General features: G+C 33.0%; 1 protein-coding gene across 1 annotated transcript; it reads left to right on the forward strand.

The window, feature by feature from the left end:
- Positions 1-7,297: 7,297 nt before the first annotated feature.
- On the forward strand, positions 7,298-11,741 carry LOC110869027 (protein NRT1/ PTR FAMILY 5.1). Its single transcript, XM_022118321.2, has 4 exons — positions 7,298-7,460; positions 7,596-7,813; positions 8,280-8,836; positions 10,734-11,741. The coding sequence occupies exons 1-4, from the start codon at positions 7,358-7,360 to the stop codon at positions 11,620-11,622; spliced, it is 1,767 nt and encodes a 588-aa protein (XP_021974013.1). The 5' UTR covers positions 7,298-7,357; the 3' UTR covers positions 11,623-11,741.
- The last annotated feature ends 6,530 nt before the right edge of the window (positions 11,742-18,271 follow it).

Here is an 18,271-nt window from a genome sequence, read left to right on the forward strand (position 1 = left end):
GACGACGATTGAAAGAATGATCTCCGGGAATCTGTGTGCAATTAATAGGTTTCGTCTCATCTCACCTCTATTCGAATTGGAAATTAGATTATATTTTTTTTTTCATTTGTGTGATTCTTAATGTTTGGAAATGAGATAACCAATTGATCAACGGCCAATTCCTTTTCCATTATCATAGCCCCAAATCTCGCTTTGATACATTTGTCTCTTGATGATAAATTCTCTAAAGCAGGATCCCTACATTCAGTCTTAATAATAAATTTTGTTTTGAAGTGGATTCAAGTAGTTATGTTTGCTTGAAACTTTTATCTAGACCTCTTATTTCCTGTTAGGATTCTTGATCAATGAATTAATGCTACATCCACATGGTTGGTCAACGCCCTTTAGGCGTATGGCTTGACCGAAACAAGCGGAGTCTCACGAATTGCAGGTTCTTATGAGAGCATGATAGTAGGCCTGTTGGGCGGCTCATAGCCAATTGTGAAGAAATGATAGTTGCCCAAACTATGAAGCAAAGATAGATGACCCAAACACGAGGCCGGGTTACCTCCTATGAACCATGGTGAACTATGAGTTGGAGGCCCATTCGTTGCGAAAGGTAAACATTATGTTTTCATCAAGTCAAACCACAACTTTTCATTGTAAAGTATGTGTAGATTAATTTAAAATGATCACCGGTTTTCTTATGCCAACATGATGTATATTAAAACTAACAATTTCAACAATGTTAACTATTAAATTAGTAACTTATGTTATGATTGATGTCTGTTGGATCAGTCGGATAAATTAGAAAAACTTTGCTAAAAGTGAAACGTAATGGGTTGGGTCGAAAGTTGCTAAAGAGTGTTTTCAACACATCAATCTTTTGAATCAGTTTATTTAAAAAAAAACAAAAAAACTCGATAGTTAATTTAAAATTTTATTTTTGTGTAATGCTTATTTATATACAAAAAGATGCAAAAATGAGACAAAAGTGTTCTGAGGTCAACACTATGCGCCCTGGAAAATAAATGGTTGACCTGACTTTTTTATTTTTGCGATCATAGAGAAGTTTAGATACAATGTTGATCGAATGGATGGCTAATAAGTGGTAATCTTTGTTACATTGAGAATGTAGGATTCTTATTCTTTATGAATCAGTTAAAAGAGTTGATCAAGTATAAAGGTTACTAGGTATGTTTTATGCATTCAAAGATTTATAGCTAATACTAATAAACTACAGTATTACTTAACCTAAGATAGTTGTAAAACCATGGTAACCTTATCGTATGCAGGTTCTTGAAAGAAACTTAGTAACATTCCCTAATGTTGTTAATTCCATGTTAGCAAATGACCTGTTCAGCCACCTTGATCGGCCTCGTATTGCTCAACTTTTATTTTGAATTTATAACTTAACATTTCCAAGAAACTTCTCTCTTTTATCTTGTAAACCTTTATCACTTGCACGACACAAACTATTGCTTTTACATGCAGCACTATGGTGAATTGTTGGATATCAAACATGTTAATGTGAATACTCAAGCAACCGAGCCACAATTTCTTCTATATTCTATAATTGGGAGCAGCTGGGTGTTGAAGCTTGCATTAAGCTATTTGAGCAATTCATATCCCATGAAGGTTTTTAGTTCTTTTTGTTTTTAGATAAAGAGACTGTAAATTTTAAACTTTAACGCACTTTATGTTAAAGTTTACAATATGTATAACATATGAAAATCAAAAGTCCCTAACAATAATAATAAATATCGACTAATTATCTTAGTTGAGTTTTATACCTTTTAAAATTAATTAGACGATTATCTTTTTTATCTCTCAAAATTTATTTAGTAAATATTATCTAGCAATGTTGTATTTTTTTATAAAAAAATAAGTAAATACTAATATTTAATAATAACATTTTTTGTATGTAATTATAATAGTTTAGGGTCAATTAAATAACAAACTAAACTAAAATGTTCATTTAGTAAGTTGCCTATTATCCTAATGGGTTGATTTGCATTATCATGTACTGCGTATACATTTTAGATGTTTTAATCTTTGCATTATCATGTACTACATATGCATATGTCATTATGCCATTAAGATACCCGGCCTACAAACGGGTATCCAACTAGTTTTATTGGTTATGACTGTAGCGATGATAATATTGTAACTCACATTGAAGTAAAAAACGATTCAATGGGCAAAAACTAAACCATGTTTATTTTTGTTAAATCTAGTTTCATCAGTATACCAATCATATATTACATTAACTTTTCTTAAATAAATTATAATATAAAATCAATAATTTTTCTAACTTTAATTTGAGTATAATATTAATAGCTATAATAAAAATATAAAAAGCATTGACAGGGTGTTGGTTTTCAAATGGTCCAATTATAATAACACTTCTAAATTGTCCAATTATAACAATGGATCAAAGCCAGTAGAATGGTGCATCTAAAGTCTAAACCATTACAACAATTTGTAAACATATGATTACAATGATGTGTCTAAACGATTAAAACGGTGTGTAGAAAACACTTGTAATTATACAGAACAAAAGATCTTGTTATCATGATTGTAGCCTTTAATTGGGTTCCAAACAAGGCTTGGAATATATCTTGTGATTGGGAGAAATGGCTCATGCCCTTTTTTCAGGGGTTTCTAAGTTATGGTTTCTTTGTATGGGGTGTCATCAGCTTTTCGTGGGTTTGTATTTCCTTTCTGGTGTCGTACTTTGGTGCTTTTTGGGTGTTGTTTAGGTTTTTTTGCTAAAATTAATTGGAATCCCTTAAATGAACAGAAATTTGAAGTGTTAAGAATTGAATCTTTCTCACATATTGAAAGTTGATGGAATCAGAATTGCTTTTAGTTGACAAAGTCATCATGTTGGTTTATGAATTAGTAGAATTGGAATCTGACGGTGGTGGTAACGTTAGTGGTTGTGATGACGGCAACAACAATAGTGAGACGAAGAGAGGAGGGGGTTACACAACAATGATGGTGATCACTAGCTGAGAGGAAGATTTTGCTTCGATTAAATTATTTTATTTTACGGAAAATATGTGATGGTGGTTGTGGCGATGACGACAACAATGAAGACAAGAGGGATAAAGAGAGGAAGAGATTACATTTTATTTGATTGAAAATCTTTATATTAAGCAATATATATATATATAGAGTAGGAGTTGGGTGGAAAGTGTGTTTTTCCTAGAAAGTCTAGGAAGCAATAAGAACGCGACATGTGGCATTGAAGGATTTTATCTAAAAGGGCATTTATGTACTTTCACAATCTATTTTTATTTTAGGAAATTATCTTCAATAACTAACTATACATAAATTTCGGAATTTTTTGTTTTTGATTTCTGATCTCACGTAATATCAATCATTCATTCGTTTTCTTGCTGGAATCTATCAGCATGTTCTTGGTACTGTGTTTTAACAGTTTGTTCTTGGTGATGTGTTTTAACAGCAAGCAGATTCATACAGCTGTGTTTTATTATTCAGATTCATACAATTGTGTTTTAACAGCAAGCAGATTCATACAGTTGTGTTTTAGCATTCAGATTCATACAGCTGTGTTTTAACAGCAAGCAGATTCATACAGTAGTGTTTTAGCATTCAGATTCAAACAGTTGTGTTTTAACAACAAGCAGATGCATACAGTTGTGTTTTAGCATTCAGATTCATACAGTTGTGTTTTAACAGCAAGCAGATTCATACAGTTGTGTTTTAGCATTCAGATTCATACAGGTGTGTTTTAACAGCAAGCAGATTCATACAGGTGTGTTTTAACAGCAAGCAGATTCATACAAATGTGTTTTAACAGCAAGCAGATTCATACAGTTGTGTTTTAGCATTCAGATTCATACAACTGTGTTTTAACAGCAAGCAGATTCATACAAATGTGTTTTATCATTCAGATTCATACAACTGTGTTTTAACAGCAAGCATATTCATACAAATGTGTTTTATCATTCAGATTTATACAACTGTGTTTTAACATCAATTCAGATTCATACAACTGTGTTTTAACAGCAAGCAGATTCATACAAATGTGTTTTACGTCAGCAGATTTCGCCCCAGCTTTCGAACGGCTTCCGGTAACTGTTCCGTTGCTATCTATCCTTTCCAAAGTTTCCTGCTTTTTGAATCTCTTCCCTGCAACCAGCAAAATACCGTCAATTACAAACAAGAATCACCCGTAATCGCTTTGTAAAACACGCAGTACAATGAAAGCTTGATCTTACGTATATGGAACAAGGAAAATCTGTTATCTTCATCCATGATTTTTGGTATTTTTGGTATGATTTTGGGGGTTTCCGAATTTGGGTTTAGAGAGAGAAAGAGAGAGAGGGAAATTGGCGTGTATTAAGGAGATGTGATATCTCTGACGGTTATTTTTGATTGGTTTAAAACACACATAAGGACGAAATTGCCCCTCATTTAAAGCAATCTATTAAATATAGTTAATTATTACAAGATTGCCATTGATTTAATCTCAACCCTTAAACACACCAATCGGATGGACAAGATCGCTTCCTAGACTTTCTAGGAAAAACACACTTTCCGTAGGAACCATACTCTAGGACAATTCTAGATAGAAAACCCTAAAAATTTGAGAAAACCCTAGAAAACCCAACCTCCCGACCTTTATTTTTTTTTTGAAAAAAATAACACATGTAATATACATGTTTTTAAGAGTTTTGAGCCAAAAAAATCAAAAAAGCGCTGAGTGGACGTTTTTAAAAAAAATAAACAAGTTTCAGCAACTTTTATCACTAACATGTGTTAGACAAAAAGTGCTGAAACTTGTTTATTTTTTTTAAAAAAAAACCACTCGGCGCTTTTTTGATTTTTTTGGCTCAAAACTCTTAAAAACATGTATATTACATGTGTTATTTTTTTCAAAAAAAAAAAAAAAAGTCGGAAGGTTGGGTTTTCTCAAATTTTTAGGGTTTTCTACCTAGCCCTACCCTATATACCCCCTACTCTATATATATATATATAGGGGAAGGTTCATTTGAGAAGAAATTTAATGTGAGAAGAAAAAGAAGAAATGGCATATTAGTAAAATATTATTTCATTTATAACTCATATCATTAATTTTTCTCTCAATAATTAATTAGTCAACTAATCAATAATTATCCTACATATAATCTACAAAACCTACACATATCAAAATTTTCCTACATATACCCTACACATTATAGAATTTTATACTACACAGTCGAAATTTATCCTACACACCTCGAAGTATATCCTACACAACTCGTAACTTATCCTACACAACCAATAATTTATTCTACACTTTAAATTAAGTTGTTTTTTAATTTGGAAAAAATATATATTTTGAAAAGGAGTTACAAATTTAATTTAGTGAGCTATTAAAAAGGAAGACTAAGAATTAATGATCTATCTAATTTTACCAATATACCCTTACACCCATATTAAATACAAATATTAAATAAAGTAAAATGAAGCATTCTTATTGGTTGAAACTTCTTTTTTTTTTCTTCTTAAAAAAAAATTCTTCTCATTTGAACCCTCCAATATATATAATATATATTGGAGGGTTCAAATGAGAAGAATTTTTTTTTTAAAAAGAAAAAAAAAAGAAGTTTCAACCAATAAGAATGCTTCATTTTACTTCATTTAATATTTGTATTTAATATGTGTGTAAGGGTATATTGGTAAACTTACATAAATTATTAATTTGTATTCTTCCCCTTTAATAACTAGCTAAATTAAATTTGTAACTTATTTAATTTTCTTCTTAAATGAACCTCCCCCTATATATATATATATATATATATATGTATATATATAGGGAGAAGATCATGCGAGAACCAACTGTTATTGTGAGAACTGCGAGAACCAATGTGACCGCACCAAAAATGCCTAAAATAGCTAAAAATCACACAAAATTTTTTTTTAAATTTTTTTTTTAAAAAAGAAAAATTTTTTTTGGCTTCTAAAAGTAGCGATTTTAACATAAAAAATATTAAAAAGTTCAAAAAAAAATTTTAGATTTTTTTTTTTGATTTTTTTAGATTTTTTTTAGATTTTTTTAGGTTTTTGGAGGGTTTAGTTTTTAGCATTTTAGCTTGGGGGTGGGGGGTGGGGGAGGGGGGTTTAGGGGGTTTAGGTTTTTTCTTTTGGGGTTGGGGGGGGGGGGGGGGTTAGGTTTTTTTTTTTTTGGGGGGGGGGGGGGTGGGGGTTAGGTTTTTTTAGGTTTTTTTTGGTTTTTTTTAGCTATTTTAGGTTGTATTCACATTGGTTCTCAAGGTTCTCACAATAAAGGTGGTTCTCGCATGAGCCCCTCCCTATATATATATATATATTCATTGCTTTTTACTTAAGTAAAATTTAATTATCATTCTGATTATATTTCCTTTTTTTAGCTATTTTAGGTTGTGTTCACATTGGTTCTCAAGGTTCTCACAATAAAGATGGTTCTCGCATGAGCCCCTCCCTATATATATATATATATATATATATATATATATATATATATATATATATTCATTGCTTTTTACTTAAGTAAAATTTAATTATCATTCTGATTATATTTCCTTTTTACAACTAAACATGTCGTTCCATTATTTTGAGAATACAATTGAAATGAATACACCTACCCTTGATCCCAAATTGTATGAGAAAATACCATTTATAATAAATAAATATAATATGAGAAATGAAATCACAAGGGAAATGAAAACAAATATAACGAAAATAGTCTAGATAAATATTACAAATGAAATAAATAGGAAATGAAAGAAAAAAGGAGATCCGTTTTTAACACCCGATTTTCATAAAATAGATTTTGTGTTTATAGATGTGCATCTCATGTACAACAACTGGAATAGTAGCAGTGTTGTCGAAAATGAACTTGCTAACATAAAACCATAGTTGATAAATATTTATGTAACAATTAAGCATATAATTATTTACATACAAGTTTGATGAAAACCTTTTTTTCTCCAACACAAAACATCTCAGGAAAAGTATGGCTGGTAATAGATATCTGTATAAGACATGATTAGACTTATTCAGTTAAAAGTATACAACATGATTTTTTACCTTTTTAAAATAATAAAATTATGAGGTTAGGATCCATCATTTCTTCTACTTGATACATAAAACATAAAACTGTGTTATGGACGTGAGATATAAAATAGTTAAACGAGTTGTATTCATGTTTAATATTTGTGTTATAAGCGTCGTCAGAGACCTGTTAAACCCGATAAGACACGATTTGCCAGCCCTGATCAAAAGTCATCTAAACAAAAGGCTATATTGGTAAAATCACAAGTAGACATAACTGTCTATTTATAGCATCACTTGCCTCGCATTTCTCTCATTTTAAGCTTCCAAAATGGAAGAAAAAGGATACACACAAGATGGCACAGTCAACCTTCGCAGGCAACCCGTGCTTTCTTCCAAAACTGGCAAATGGAAAGCTTGTGCTTTCTTAGTTGGTAACTCACCCCTTTACTTCATTTCATGTTTACATTTCAAGATTCTCATTTCTCTATGTTTGCAACAAAAAATAAATAAACATGCAAGCTAGATCATTAATTATTTATTTTCTCATCTTGATGGGATTGTAAAAGGCTATGAAGCGTTTGAGAGGATGGCGTTTTACGGTGTGGCATCAAACCTTGTGGTTTATTTGACCACACAATTGCACGAAGACACTGTTGCGTCTGTCAGAAATGTGAACAACTGGTCGGGTGCGGTGTGGATGACTCCAATCTTTGGTGCATACATCGCTGATTCTTATTTGGGTCGTTTCTGGACTTTCACCTTCTCGTCTCTCATCTATGTCTTGGTACGTACGTATGCATGTATATACGTTTATTTTTTTCGATTTGTTAGAGAGATATTCGTGTTAAAAACAACGTAAAATATAGTTCTTATATATTGTAAGGTTTCGATTTTGAATTTGATCAAGAGATGTAGTTACTTTATTTGATCAAGAGATGTTGTTACTTTTTTTTTTTGTGACTGATTTGGTCCATTAGTTTTGTTTGAACAAAAATAAGGACACATATAAAGAAAAAGAACTCTTGGCTTATATTTATTTTGACCTACTACAACTAAGTGCTCAATATATACTCATCATGATTTGTCAACCTCAATGGTGGTTTTCAACTCTTGATATCATTTTCCACATTTAATATTTTATTTAATTAATTATTAACAAGAATGTATTAATAAAGACAAAACTCGTGAAGCTCACTCTTGGCATGGTCTAACTGTTACTTACCAAATTTAATAAAATTTTGTTTTTTTAGGGGATGGTGCTATTGACACTGGCAGTTTCAATCAAATTCTTAAAGCCAACTTGTAGTAATGGAGTCTGCAACAAAGCCTCCACTTCTCAAATTGCATTTTTCTACACATCTTTGTACATCATAGCCATAGGTGCAGGTGGGACCAAACCAAATATTTCAACATTTGGTGCTGACCAATTTGACGATTTTGACCCTGATGAAAAAAGACTCAAGGTCTCCTTTTTCAATTGGTGGATGTTTAGCAGCTTCTTGGGTGCACTTGTTGCCACCCTTGGTCTTGTGTATATTCAAGAAAACTTGGGTTGGGGTCTTGGCTATGGCATCCCAACTGTTGGTCTCATTTTGTCACTACTTATTTTCTACATGGGCACCCCTATGTATAGGCATAAAGTTAGGAAGACCAAGAGTCCGGCTGCCGATTTCATTCGTGTTGTCAAGGCGGCATTTGCCAACCGCCAGCGTGACCTACCAAGTGACCCGAAGGAGCTTCATGAGTTTCCTTTGCAACATTATGTTGATAGCGGGAAACGTCAAGTCTATCACACTCCAATTTTCAGGTACATTTGGTTGTTTTTTTGCTTTTATATTTATCTGAATTTCGTGCTAATACTTTAGACTTTAGAGCATAGGTTTAACCTCTCATTTTCACTTGTCTTCTAGGAACAATTTATTACATTACAAACAAGGTGATTTGTGTATAAAAATTCACTTACACTACATAGTATACTATTAACAAAATATGGTAAACCAGCACGTCTAGATGAATAATTTGTGTGGTGTATAAATCTATCTTCTTTTGATTATGGAAAATATATATATGTGACATTTCGAAACAAAATAATCACACATAGTTTGTTCAGAAGAGAGGTATAGGCGCATAATGAATGCTTGACCTCACATATCATCTACGTGTGTTTTGTATGTATTGGTTGTAGATAAAAGAAGAACCCCACACCTAGTCGTGTTTGGATGGAGGAAATTTTATGAGATGGATAATCTCCTCTAAATCTTCACCCGTGTAAATCAAAACAAAGTATTAAGCTACTTATAGTCGGGGTCAAATATCACAAATGGTGTGAGGGGTCATATATGACAAATGGTTACGTCACTCTTGGTATGTTTACGTCGGTGAGGCAAACATCATCGAGGACCGATACGTCCATAAGAGCATTCACATCCAAATAACTAAATTGTGAGTGTGAGGTTTTTAAAATATAAAGAGTATAAAAAATGGTTGTGAGTGGAGGAGAGAGAAAATGTTACTGTTCATCTGTATATTTGGGGGGACACTGTTCACCCAGTATAATTTTTTAATATATATTGAAAGTGGTTGTGAGGGAATGAGAGAGAAAAATGTAATGATAAAGGTATAAAAATATTATTTAATTGAAAAGGAGAGAGAAAAAGTATTTGTTTTTAGTGGAAATATATTGATATAAGAGTTGTTTTTTAGTGGAATGTATGTATAATTTTAGGGTGCTGGAGGTGAATGCTCTAAGAGGGTTGTTTGTGACACCTTAGGAAAATCTCACATTGTCCGTTAACATGAGAGATAATAAGACACAAGAGCGATCTGAAATACTAACAACACGTTTTAGACACATTGGTTGTATATGAAAGAAGAGTTCCACAATTAAACATGTTTTGGTGCCAGAAAGTTTAGGACATGTGACCTATTAGGAAGTCATCAACTTGGTAGCAAAAAACAAAGCATGAGTTCTTTATAAACAAAGTGGTTATTGGTATAATTGGCTGGACATCAAAACAACAAGTTTTTTAATAATAATAGAATTTTAACAAAAAAAAGAAGACAAAGAAAAAGTTCATTTCTGTTATGTATATATAAACATAACATATAACTAACAAACACTTTCACAAAAAAAGTCAAATCTTTTAGCAACAAATCTTTACATAAAACAAGGGCATCATGTAGCAACTTGCATTCACACGCAAAGAAAGACACTCGCATTCATTACCAAATAAGACATTATACCATAAAGTGACATTTAATACAAAAGGGCACAATTGGGATTTTCATTTGAACGTAAGATTTTGTCACCAAGACCCTTGGAATTTCCGAATCCGTTGTTGGCCCCTCGTACATTAAAAACGGCTTTGGGGTTGGGGATATCTCATTGTATTGTAGTTTGTTACAACTGTTGCAGAATTTATTTCAAGATTCATTAAATGGTCCAAAGGATAGAAACTGGATATCAAATCAAATGGACCCATGGTATTTAATTTTATGTCAAGTTGGACCCATGGAGCATCATCTTAATTCTTACACACCCAGAAATAGTATCACCTTCATTGGAAGGTTCACCACTCATGTTCATCCAAGATTCAAACTCCTATGGATATTCTTGTCACATATATATATAATGTAATATTTTATTAATACTTTAGGGGACTTATTGAGTGTTATTTAATATGAAATGCCAATTTTAACCTTAGGTTCTTGGACAAAGGTGCACTTAAAGAAGAAGATAAGGTTGGCAACTCAAAGAGGCCACCATGCACAATTACTCAAGTGGAAGGAGTCAAGCTTGTATTGGGTATGGGCATGATATGGCTTGTAACCTTGATCCCTAGCACTATTTGGGCACAAGTCAACACCTTGTTTGTAAAACAAGGCACCACTTTGGACCGACATCTCGGGTCAACCTTTCAATTACCGGCAGCATCATTAGGGAGCTTTGTCACACTCTCTATGTTAATATCGGTACCAATGTACGATAGGTATTTTGTGCCTCTAATGCGTAAAAGAACCAAAAACCCTAGGGGGATCACCATGCTCCAAAGGCTAGGGATTGGATTTTCAATTCAGATTCTAGCCATAGCAATGGCCTATCTAGTTGAAGTTAAGAGAATGCAATGCATCAAATCCCACAACATTTTAAACCCTAAAGAAGTTATCCCGATGACCATCTTTTGGTTATTGCCTCAATACATCCTACTCGGGGTGGCTGATGTGTTCAACGCCATTGGATTGCTCGAGTTCTTCTATGATCAGTCCCCGGAGGATATGCAAAGTCTTGGAACAACATTTTTTACAAGTGGAATTGGCGTTGGCAACTTTTTGAACAGTTTCTTGGTGACGATGGTGGACAAGGCAACGAGCATGGACGGAAGGAAGAGTTGGATCGGAAACAACTTGAATGATTCGCATTTGGATTACTATTACGGGTTTCTTTTATTAATTTCAATATTAAATTTAGGAGCTTTCTTGTGGGCATCAAAGAAATATATTTATAAAAGGGAGTCAAATGTAGAAGCAAAGAATGAAATCCTAGAGATGGAATGCAAACCACTGGAGGTAGTTCCATTAGGGTTACAAGTTTAATATGTATGGATTGCTATTGAATTTCTAGTGAAGAATTGGTATTCTGTACTTTTATGGCTTATTGTATGTTTATATAATAAAACTTCTATTTATATAAGCCAATAATATTGTTCTTTTTATTGTATGTTTATAATAATAGCCTTTTGTTTATATGACCAGTAAACAGTAATAAATTGGGCCTTTCACCATGAAAACTCATTTTTTTACTATATTTCAAAGCACAACGCTATACGGCAAACCCAATTTGATGTCCTCCAGAATGGGTGTTGGACTTGAGTCTCTATTTCATTATCTGAGACGGAAGTGTGGAACATACAATGTTTTTTAGTTCAACAAAATGATTAATGATAACAATAAGAATAATCTAATATTAATTCGTTGAACACCATCGTATTTCGTCACCACTTCTTATTTCCAATGATAAATAAATATATCCTACTCATGTTAATATGTAGAAGAAAAACTAAAGATGAGGAGTTCAAAGAACACATGAATTAAAAAAAGTAGTGAATGGTATTTTTTAGTATTGAATAAATGAGAACTAATTTTTTAATAAAGGAATTAAATTGGAAAGGATAATAATAAAGCTTTTTTTTAATGTTGAATTTCTTGCTTCTTGTGAGACTTGAACACATAACTAGCTGCCCCACTAGTATAAAGTTGGTGTGTTTTAAAAGGTTTTGTCTTGCCACTAGACCAGCTGCCCAATTGGTATAAAGCTAACCACCTGTAATTAACATAGTCTAAAGATGAGACAAATGGATAAATCTTTCACAAATTTATGATAACTAAATATACTCAACATCATCTCACCTAGTATTATTAGCTTTGAATCGTATATGTAATTTAAGAAATTATGCGTTATATATTAATCAAAGTAGAGGACATTATCGTCGGTCTGTAATTTGTGGTGGTGGAAGGTGGACGAAGAGGAAGGAGGAGGTGGTGCTCGCGATGGTACTAGAGGAGGTGTTGGTGGTGACCTATAGAAAAGAAAGCTTAACTGATAAGGTGAAGGAATACTATGATGATCATGGTTGATTTCTCTATAGTTGTGTCTTAAAATCTCATCTCTTACTGCATCCAATGCAGCTTGTACTTGATGTTGTAAAGCCAAAATTACACCCATTTGCTGCATGGGCTCTAAATTCTCTGGTACTTCCTGAATTATCACAAAAAATTTGAAGAAACATTCATAACCATATGAAGATATTGACTAATTATATCATGGCTGTTAAGAAATATAGATGTTAAAAGATATAGATGTGCATTACACATCACATAGATGTTAAGAGATATAGATGTGCATTTACACATCACAATGTATAGCTACTTAAATTTTTGTTATGTATATATCTTAGGTCATGTGTACTCGAGCGTCATGAGAGGGGTGAAAAAAGCCTATAGCCTCCCATAAAGCCCAAAACACCGCCCTGAACATTATGGGGGGTTATGTTGGTGGCGTTATGGGCTACACGTGATGGTGGTAGCAATTTTGTTTTGATTTATCTCTCCAACTTATATTATATATAACTGAAGAGGGGTTATAGCGGGTTATCCACTACACACATATGTTATGGGAGATTATGTTGGGGCAAAGGGGGTCATGGGGGGTTATGAGTACACAAGAGCTTAGAAGCAACGGTTTGCTTGAATTTAAATTTCCTTTTTTAATTATTAATACTCATAATTCATAAGCAATATACATATCTATATCTCAAATATCTCAGACCAGGTTTAAACATTAACATTGATATCGTATCGAACCAAACAACATTTTTTTTTCTCGTGATCATGGTCGTTTTATCGTATCTCACAACCGTCTCCCGAGTTCCGCTTCTGGCAACTCTATCGCGACGGATAAGACTAATTAGTGTGTGTGTGCACGCGCGCGCGCACACACACACACACACATATATATATATATATATATATATATATATATATTAATGGAATGAAATATCAATTGCAAAAATAACTTGTATAGGATCGCACCACAAGAAAAAACCCCTATAGGGACAACATTTCTTAAACTTTTAGGGAGAACGTGTCGTCTCTATAGGCTACTTTCATCTCGTCTCTATAAAACTTGGCTCTACATCCCCGTCCCTATAGGTCACAAAAGTTGTCCGTGTAAGTGTCGTCCCTATAAAAGAGCTTGTCAGACGACATGTAGTCTATACAAGTTTATGCAAAAAAAATAATAATTAAAAAACAAAATTTATAATCTAAATTTTAATAAAGGATTTCAATAAATGTCACGTAACATCTCTCTTTTAATTTAGTAATAATTTTTTAATATATAACAATAGATAAATACGTATTATATAAAAATATTGCATTATCTTTTGTGATTTAAAAAACATAATATAAATCCTATAAGTTTTTAAGTTATTTATTTTTTCAAAAACTAAAGCGATTTTTTATGGTTTACTTTTATATATTTTTGTGTATGTATAGTAATAACTACTGACATCCCTCGCACGATACGACAAGAACTAATTTTTGATTGGTATCAGTTTAGTTTTTTATGTTACCGATACTCGGTATAGCAACTGAAAGAAAAAAAAACAAAGAAATAAATAAATTCGTTAAACATCATAGTATAAATTTTTTGTGGTAATTTTATAAAGAGTTTAAACTTTACTATTCCTTGCATAAAAATGTAGCAATGTATAGCTTTTCATTTCAAATTATCCATAATTTAAGTTGTGTAAATGGTAAATCTTAAGCAATAATCATCTATGATATGTTGGCCTTTTAAATTATGTAAATTTAAATTTATTTCAAAATTATTATGTTTTTCTTTAAAATTCAAAGAAAGAAATTGACATTTTTCTAATTATGTGTAATTTGAAGCAATTTTTTATATCGTATTTATCACTTTTTAGTTATGTGATATATTTCCTTTATTCAACCCGCGAGTCTATTAGCTAGTTACTTAATATTTTCATTATCTAACATATATTGTTATTTATTATTATGCTTTAATTTCAAATGCATCATCGTATTTTTTACCATTCTTTGAAAAAACGATAAAACCTGAGTGTTTAGAAAGGGAGCTTTAAACATATTTATTATAACTAGCCCAATATCATTATTGGGCCGATTCTTGAAAAGGGCTTTTAAACATGTTTGTCATATAAGGGCCTAAGGACCGGTAAGCTGGCTTGAAAAGGGCTTTTAAACATGTTTGTCATATAAGGGCCTAAGGACCGGTAAGCTGGCTGGTTAAACCTCACAAGTCACAACAGTCACAGGTCAGATCAAAGATTCGACACCACAAGAAATGTAAGCTTTAGCGGCGGCATTTGGATTGTCACCGCTAAAGATCACAAATCCATGTGCCAGTCCGAGTGCCAAATCCGGGTGCCATTTTGAATTTACGAAGTTCATTTAGGTGTAAGTATTTTTTTTATAGAACACTTTAGTATGTATATGATCATTGATATTTAATCTTATAGGTGTTTATAAACCGTTAAAACTGACCAAGCTGAAGAAAGTCGACCGATTTGGGCGGTTTGAAATATGTACTGTCCGGTTCACATATCAGCTTTGTTGGTTTGATGATTTACGGTTATGTTTTAAGGATGAAATTTGGAACTGACCATCTGACATTTTTTTTACTTTTTTTTCATTTTATGAACGTGTGTGTAAATAGAGATGAAGAATCCTTGTCATAAGGGGCACATTTGTAGGACCAGTATGTTCCTTGTGCGATGATTTGTGAAAAAGTCAAATATAGCCTATAAGGTTCAAAAAGACCTAACATGACTATAAGTGTTTCACAACCCATACTGTGTACGCATAAAATGTTAATCGTGGTTTTTCTTTTTAAATTGTATAGTATAAGCTAACCAATATTTAGCTGACGTTATTTTAAGTATACTTATCACATGTAACCCTTAATGTAGAGACTCCTTGGTGATGATGGATCCCTAGATTAAGGAACTCTTCTCATGCTCTGCCATTAGAGAAAACTCTATATAACTTTTTTTTTTCATTTTTTTAGTGTAACTTTTATATGTAATTACATTAGCAAAAATAAAATAAGATAAAAAAGTGTCGACGGAAAGTCTATGTTACACATATCAACTTATGTTACATGTGTTACACATTAAAATGCATTTTGAAACAACTACTTACACATAAATCCCTTCGGCGCTTTTTTGATTTTGTTTTGTTTTATTTTTTTAGTAATGTATTTACCTATAAATGTAACCTTAAAGATTTGGAAAAAAATGGTTACATAGAGTTTTCTCATCGTAACAGGACAGGATTTTCTAATTATTCTTATCCACATTATATTACGAACTTTACCCTATATTTTTTATTTCTTTAAAAATTATTGAAATACTAAATAATAATAATTTGTATTTAGTTTTTGTTACAGTATTATAAATTATGAAAAAACTTTTTATAGTATTAAATTAAATTAAATTAAATTAAAATGAAAAATATTAGTTCATTGTTTCAAACTAGCTTTATGTGCGCGCTCCGCGGCGGGTACGCGTAGTGGGAATTTGTCAGTATCGTTCGCTTCGTATGAAGTCAAGACTCAGTCTAACAACCGGAAGAGAAAACCCAAATATAGTAGCGTTAGCAATCTAAAGAAAACAAAAAACAAAATAAAATAAAGCGGTAGTGTAACAAAAGGGTTATCAGCATATGCTCGGTATCGGACCAAGATAATAAAAAACGATTGTTTTGGGTTGGTTAAAACCGAACTTCGTCAACACACAAACATAACTTACTCGTTTTATAAAACCCTTAATACTATATAAGTTTTCCTGTAATTTTATAAAAATATAAGCTTTAATATTATATATAAATACCTATACACATTTCATTTAATTAAGAAAAAGAAAAAGAAAAATTAACCAATGGTAGAACGCCATATGGCTTAATCACTATTCATATTTGGAAATGTTATACAGTGGAATAACAAATCCCATGTTATTTTCATTTGATTCTTCGTATTTATATATACTCTAATTTACAACAATTCTATGCAATGTTACTTGTACTACTTGCTTGGATGATTGTACAGTTGTTTTTAGTAAAACCATGAGTTGGTTTTGGAATTTGGTAACTTGAGTCGGTATTTAAAGCTCATAACCCCTCTCTCTCTCAAATGTCAGGCACTCTTCCTCTCCATCTCAAAAGTTTGAGATCCTTTCATTCTCTCTCTAAAAATCTTCAAACCGTCCCATATGCGCCATTGTTGCGGTTTTTCTTACGACTGATTATGGTCGGTGGTGCTGAAGTGGTGTTGCTGGTAGTCGTTACAGCTCTGTAAGAATGTATATGGTCTGACCGGTTCCTACAACACCGCGATTAGTCACGTGACGCCGTTGCCGGAGTGATGGCAGCGGCCAGTGAAGCGCTCCGGTGGTGGTTATGAGTCCGGTGTGAACAAGTGGTGACAACTATTATTTGTGTCCCTGTGTTAAATTATTGGTCGGCGATGATGGTGGCCTGCCGGAGTGATGGCAGCGGCCAGTGAAGCGCTCCGGTGGTAGTTATGAGTCCGGTGTGAACAAGTGGTGACAACGATTATTTGTGTCACTATGTTAAATTATTGGTCGGCGATGATGGTGGCCTTTTACATGGCATGGCAACTTCGGTTGCAGCCGTGGTGACACTGAACGGTGCTTTGTTGGGCAATGGCTATGAGAAAGTGTGCATTTGAGCCTGTTTGTTTTGCTACGACTATGATGATCTCTAAATCTAAGTCGAATGGTTTTATTGTTTTCGTTTTTTCTTTTATTTGTTTATGACTTTAATGAGTAGGATTAGGAAGTAAAGATGAAGAAAGGTCAACAGATTTGCGGTGATTGTGTTGTTGGTGTTAGCGAAACCGTATGGTGATTGTGGCGGTGGTTGTGTGGTGGAACTGTTTGATGATCTGGTGGTGGTGATTGTGTTTGTGGTGGTGGTGGTGGTGGTGGGTGTTGTTATGGTGGGAATGATGAGGCTGTGAAGTTAAAAAGCAAGGCGATAATGCTACTGTTGTATGCTTTGTTATATACGTGAAAACAAAAATAAACAAAATGAACAGACGATATGAAATATGCTATTGAATAGTGGTGAAGATCATATTTAGTTCGCTTGAAAGTAAACCTCAACTTCGTGTAAGTTGTAAATTAGAAATTAACCACACTTGATATTGGATACAATGCACATAATGTTATTTGTAAACTCCTGGTGGCAATACATGAATATTAAATAGCATTACCCATGTTATATTAATATCCCTAGAACCCACCCACACGAAGTTCAACTACTAACACAATATTCTGAAAGATAGATGGATCTCTTTTGCCGCTTCAAAAGGTAATTGTGTTTTTTAAGACATGGGATTATAGCTCAGTGGTTATGGGAAATGAGGGAAGACTTCTGGTCTTTGGTCTTGAGTTGGATTCCTGATCCCTTCGTGTTTTACCGGTTCATCATTGTCGTGTCCTCGGGCGGGTGAAGGGTTAGGTTTTCCCCGGAACTGGTAGCTTGGTGGGCTAGGGGCTCCGTGCGTGCAGGTTGGGTTGCCATGAGGCTACCTTTTGACCAATGGGTGCCGCGTACGGAGTACCCGGTGTTGCTTAAGTTGGACGTTAAAAAAATTGTGTGTTTTTTAAACAAAATGTTTAAT

The sequence above is a fragment of the Helianthus annuus genome, chromosome 7 (genome assembly GCF_002127325.2).
Source record: "Helianthus annuus cultivar XRQ/B chromosome 7, HanXRQr2.0-SUNRISE, whole genome shotgun sequence".
Taxonomy (NCBI): Eukaryota; Viridiplantae; Streptophyta; class Magnoliopsida; order Asterales; family Asteraceae; genus Helianthus; species Helianthus annuus.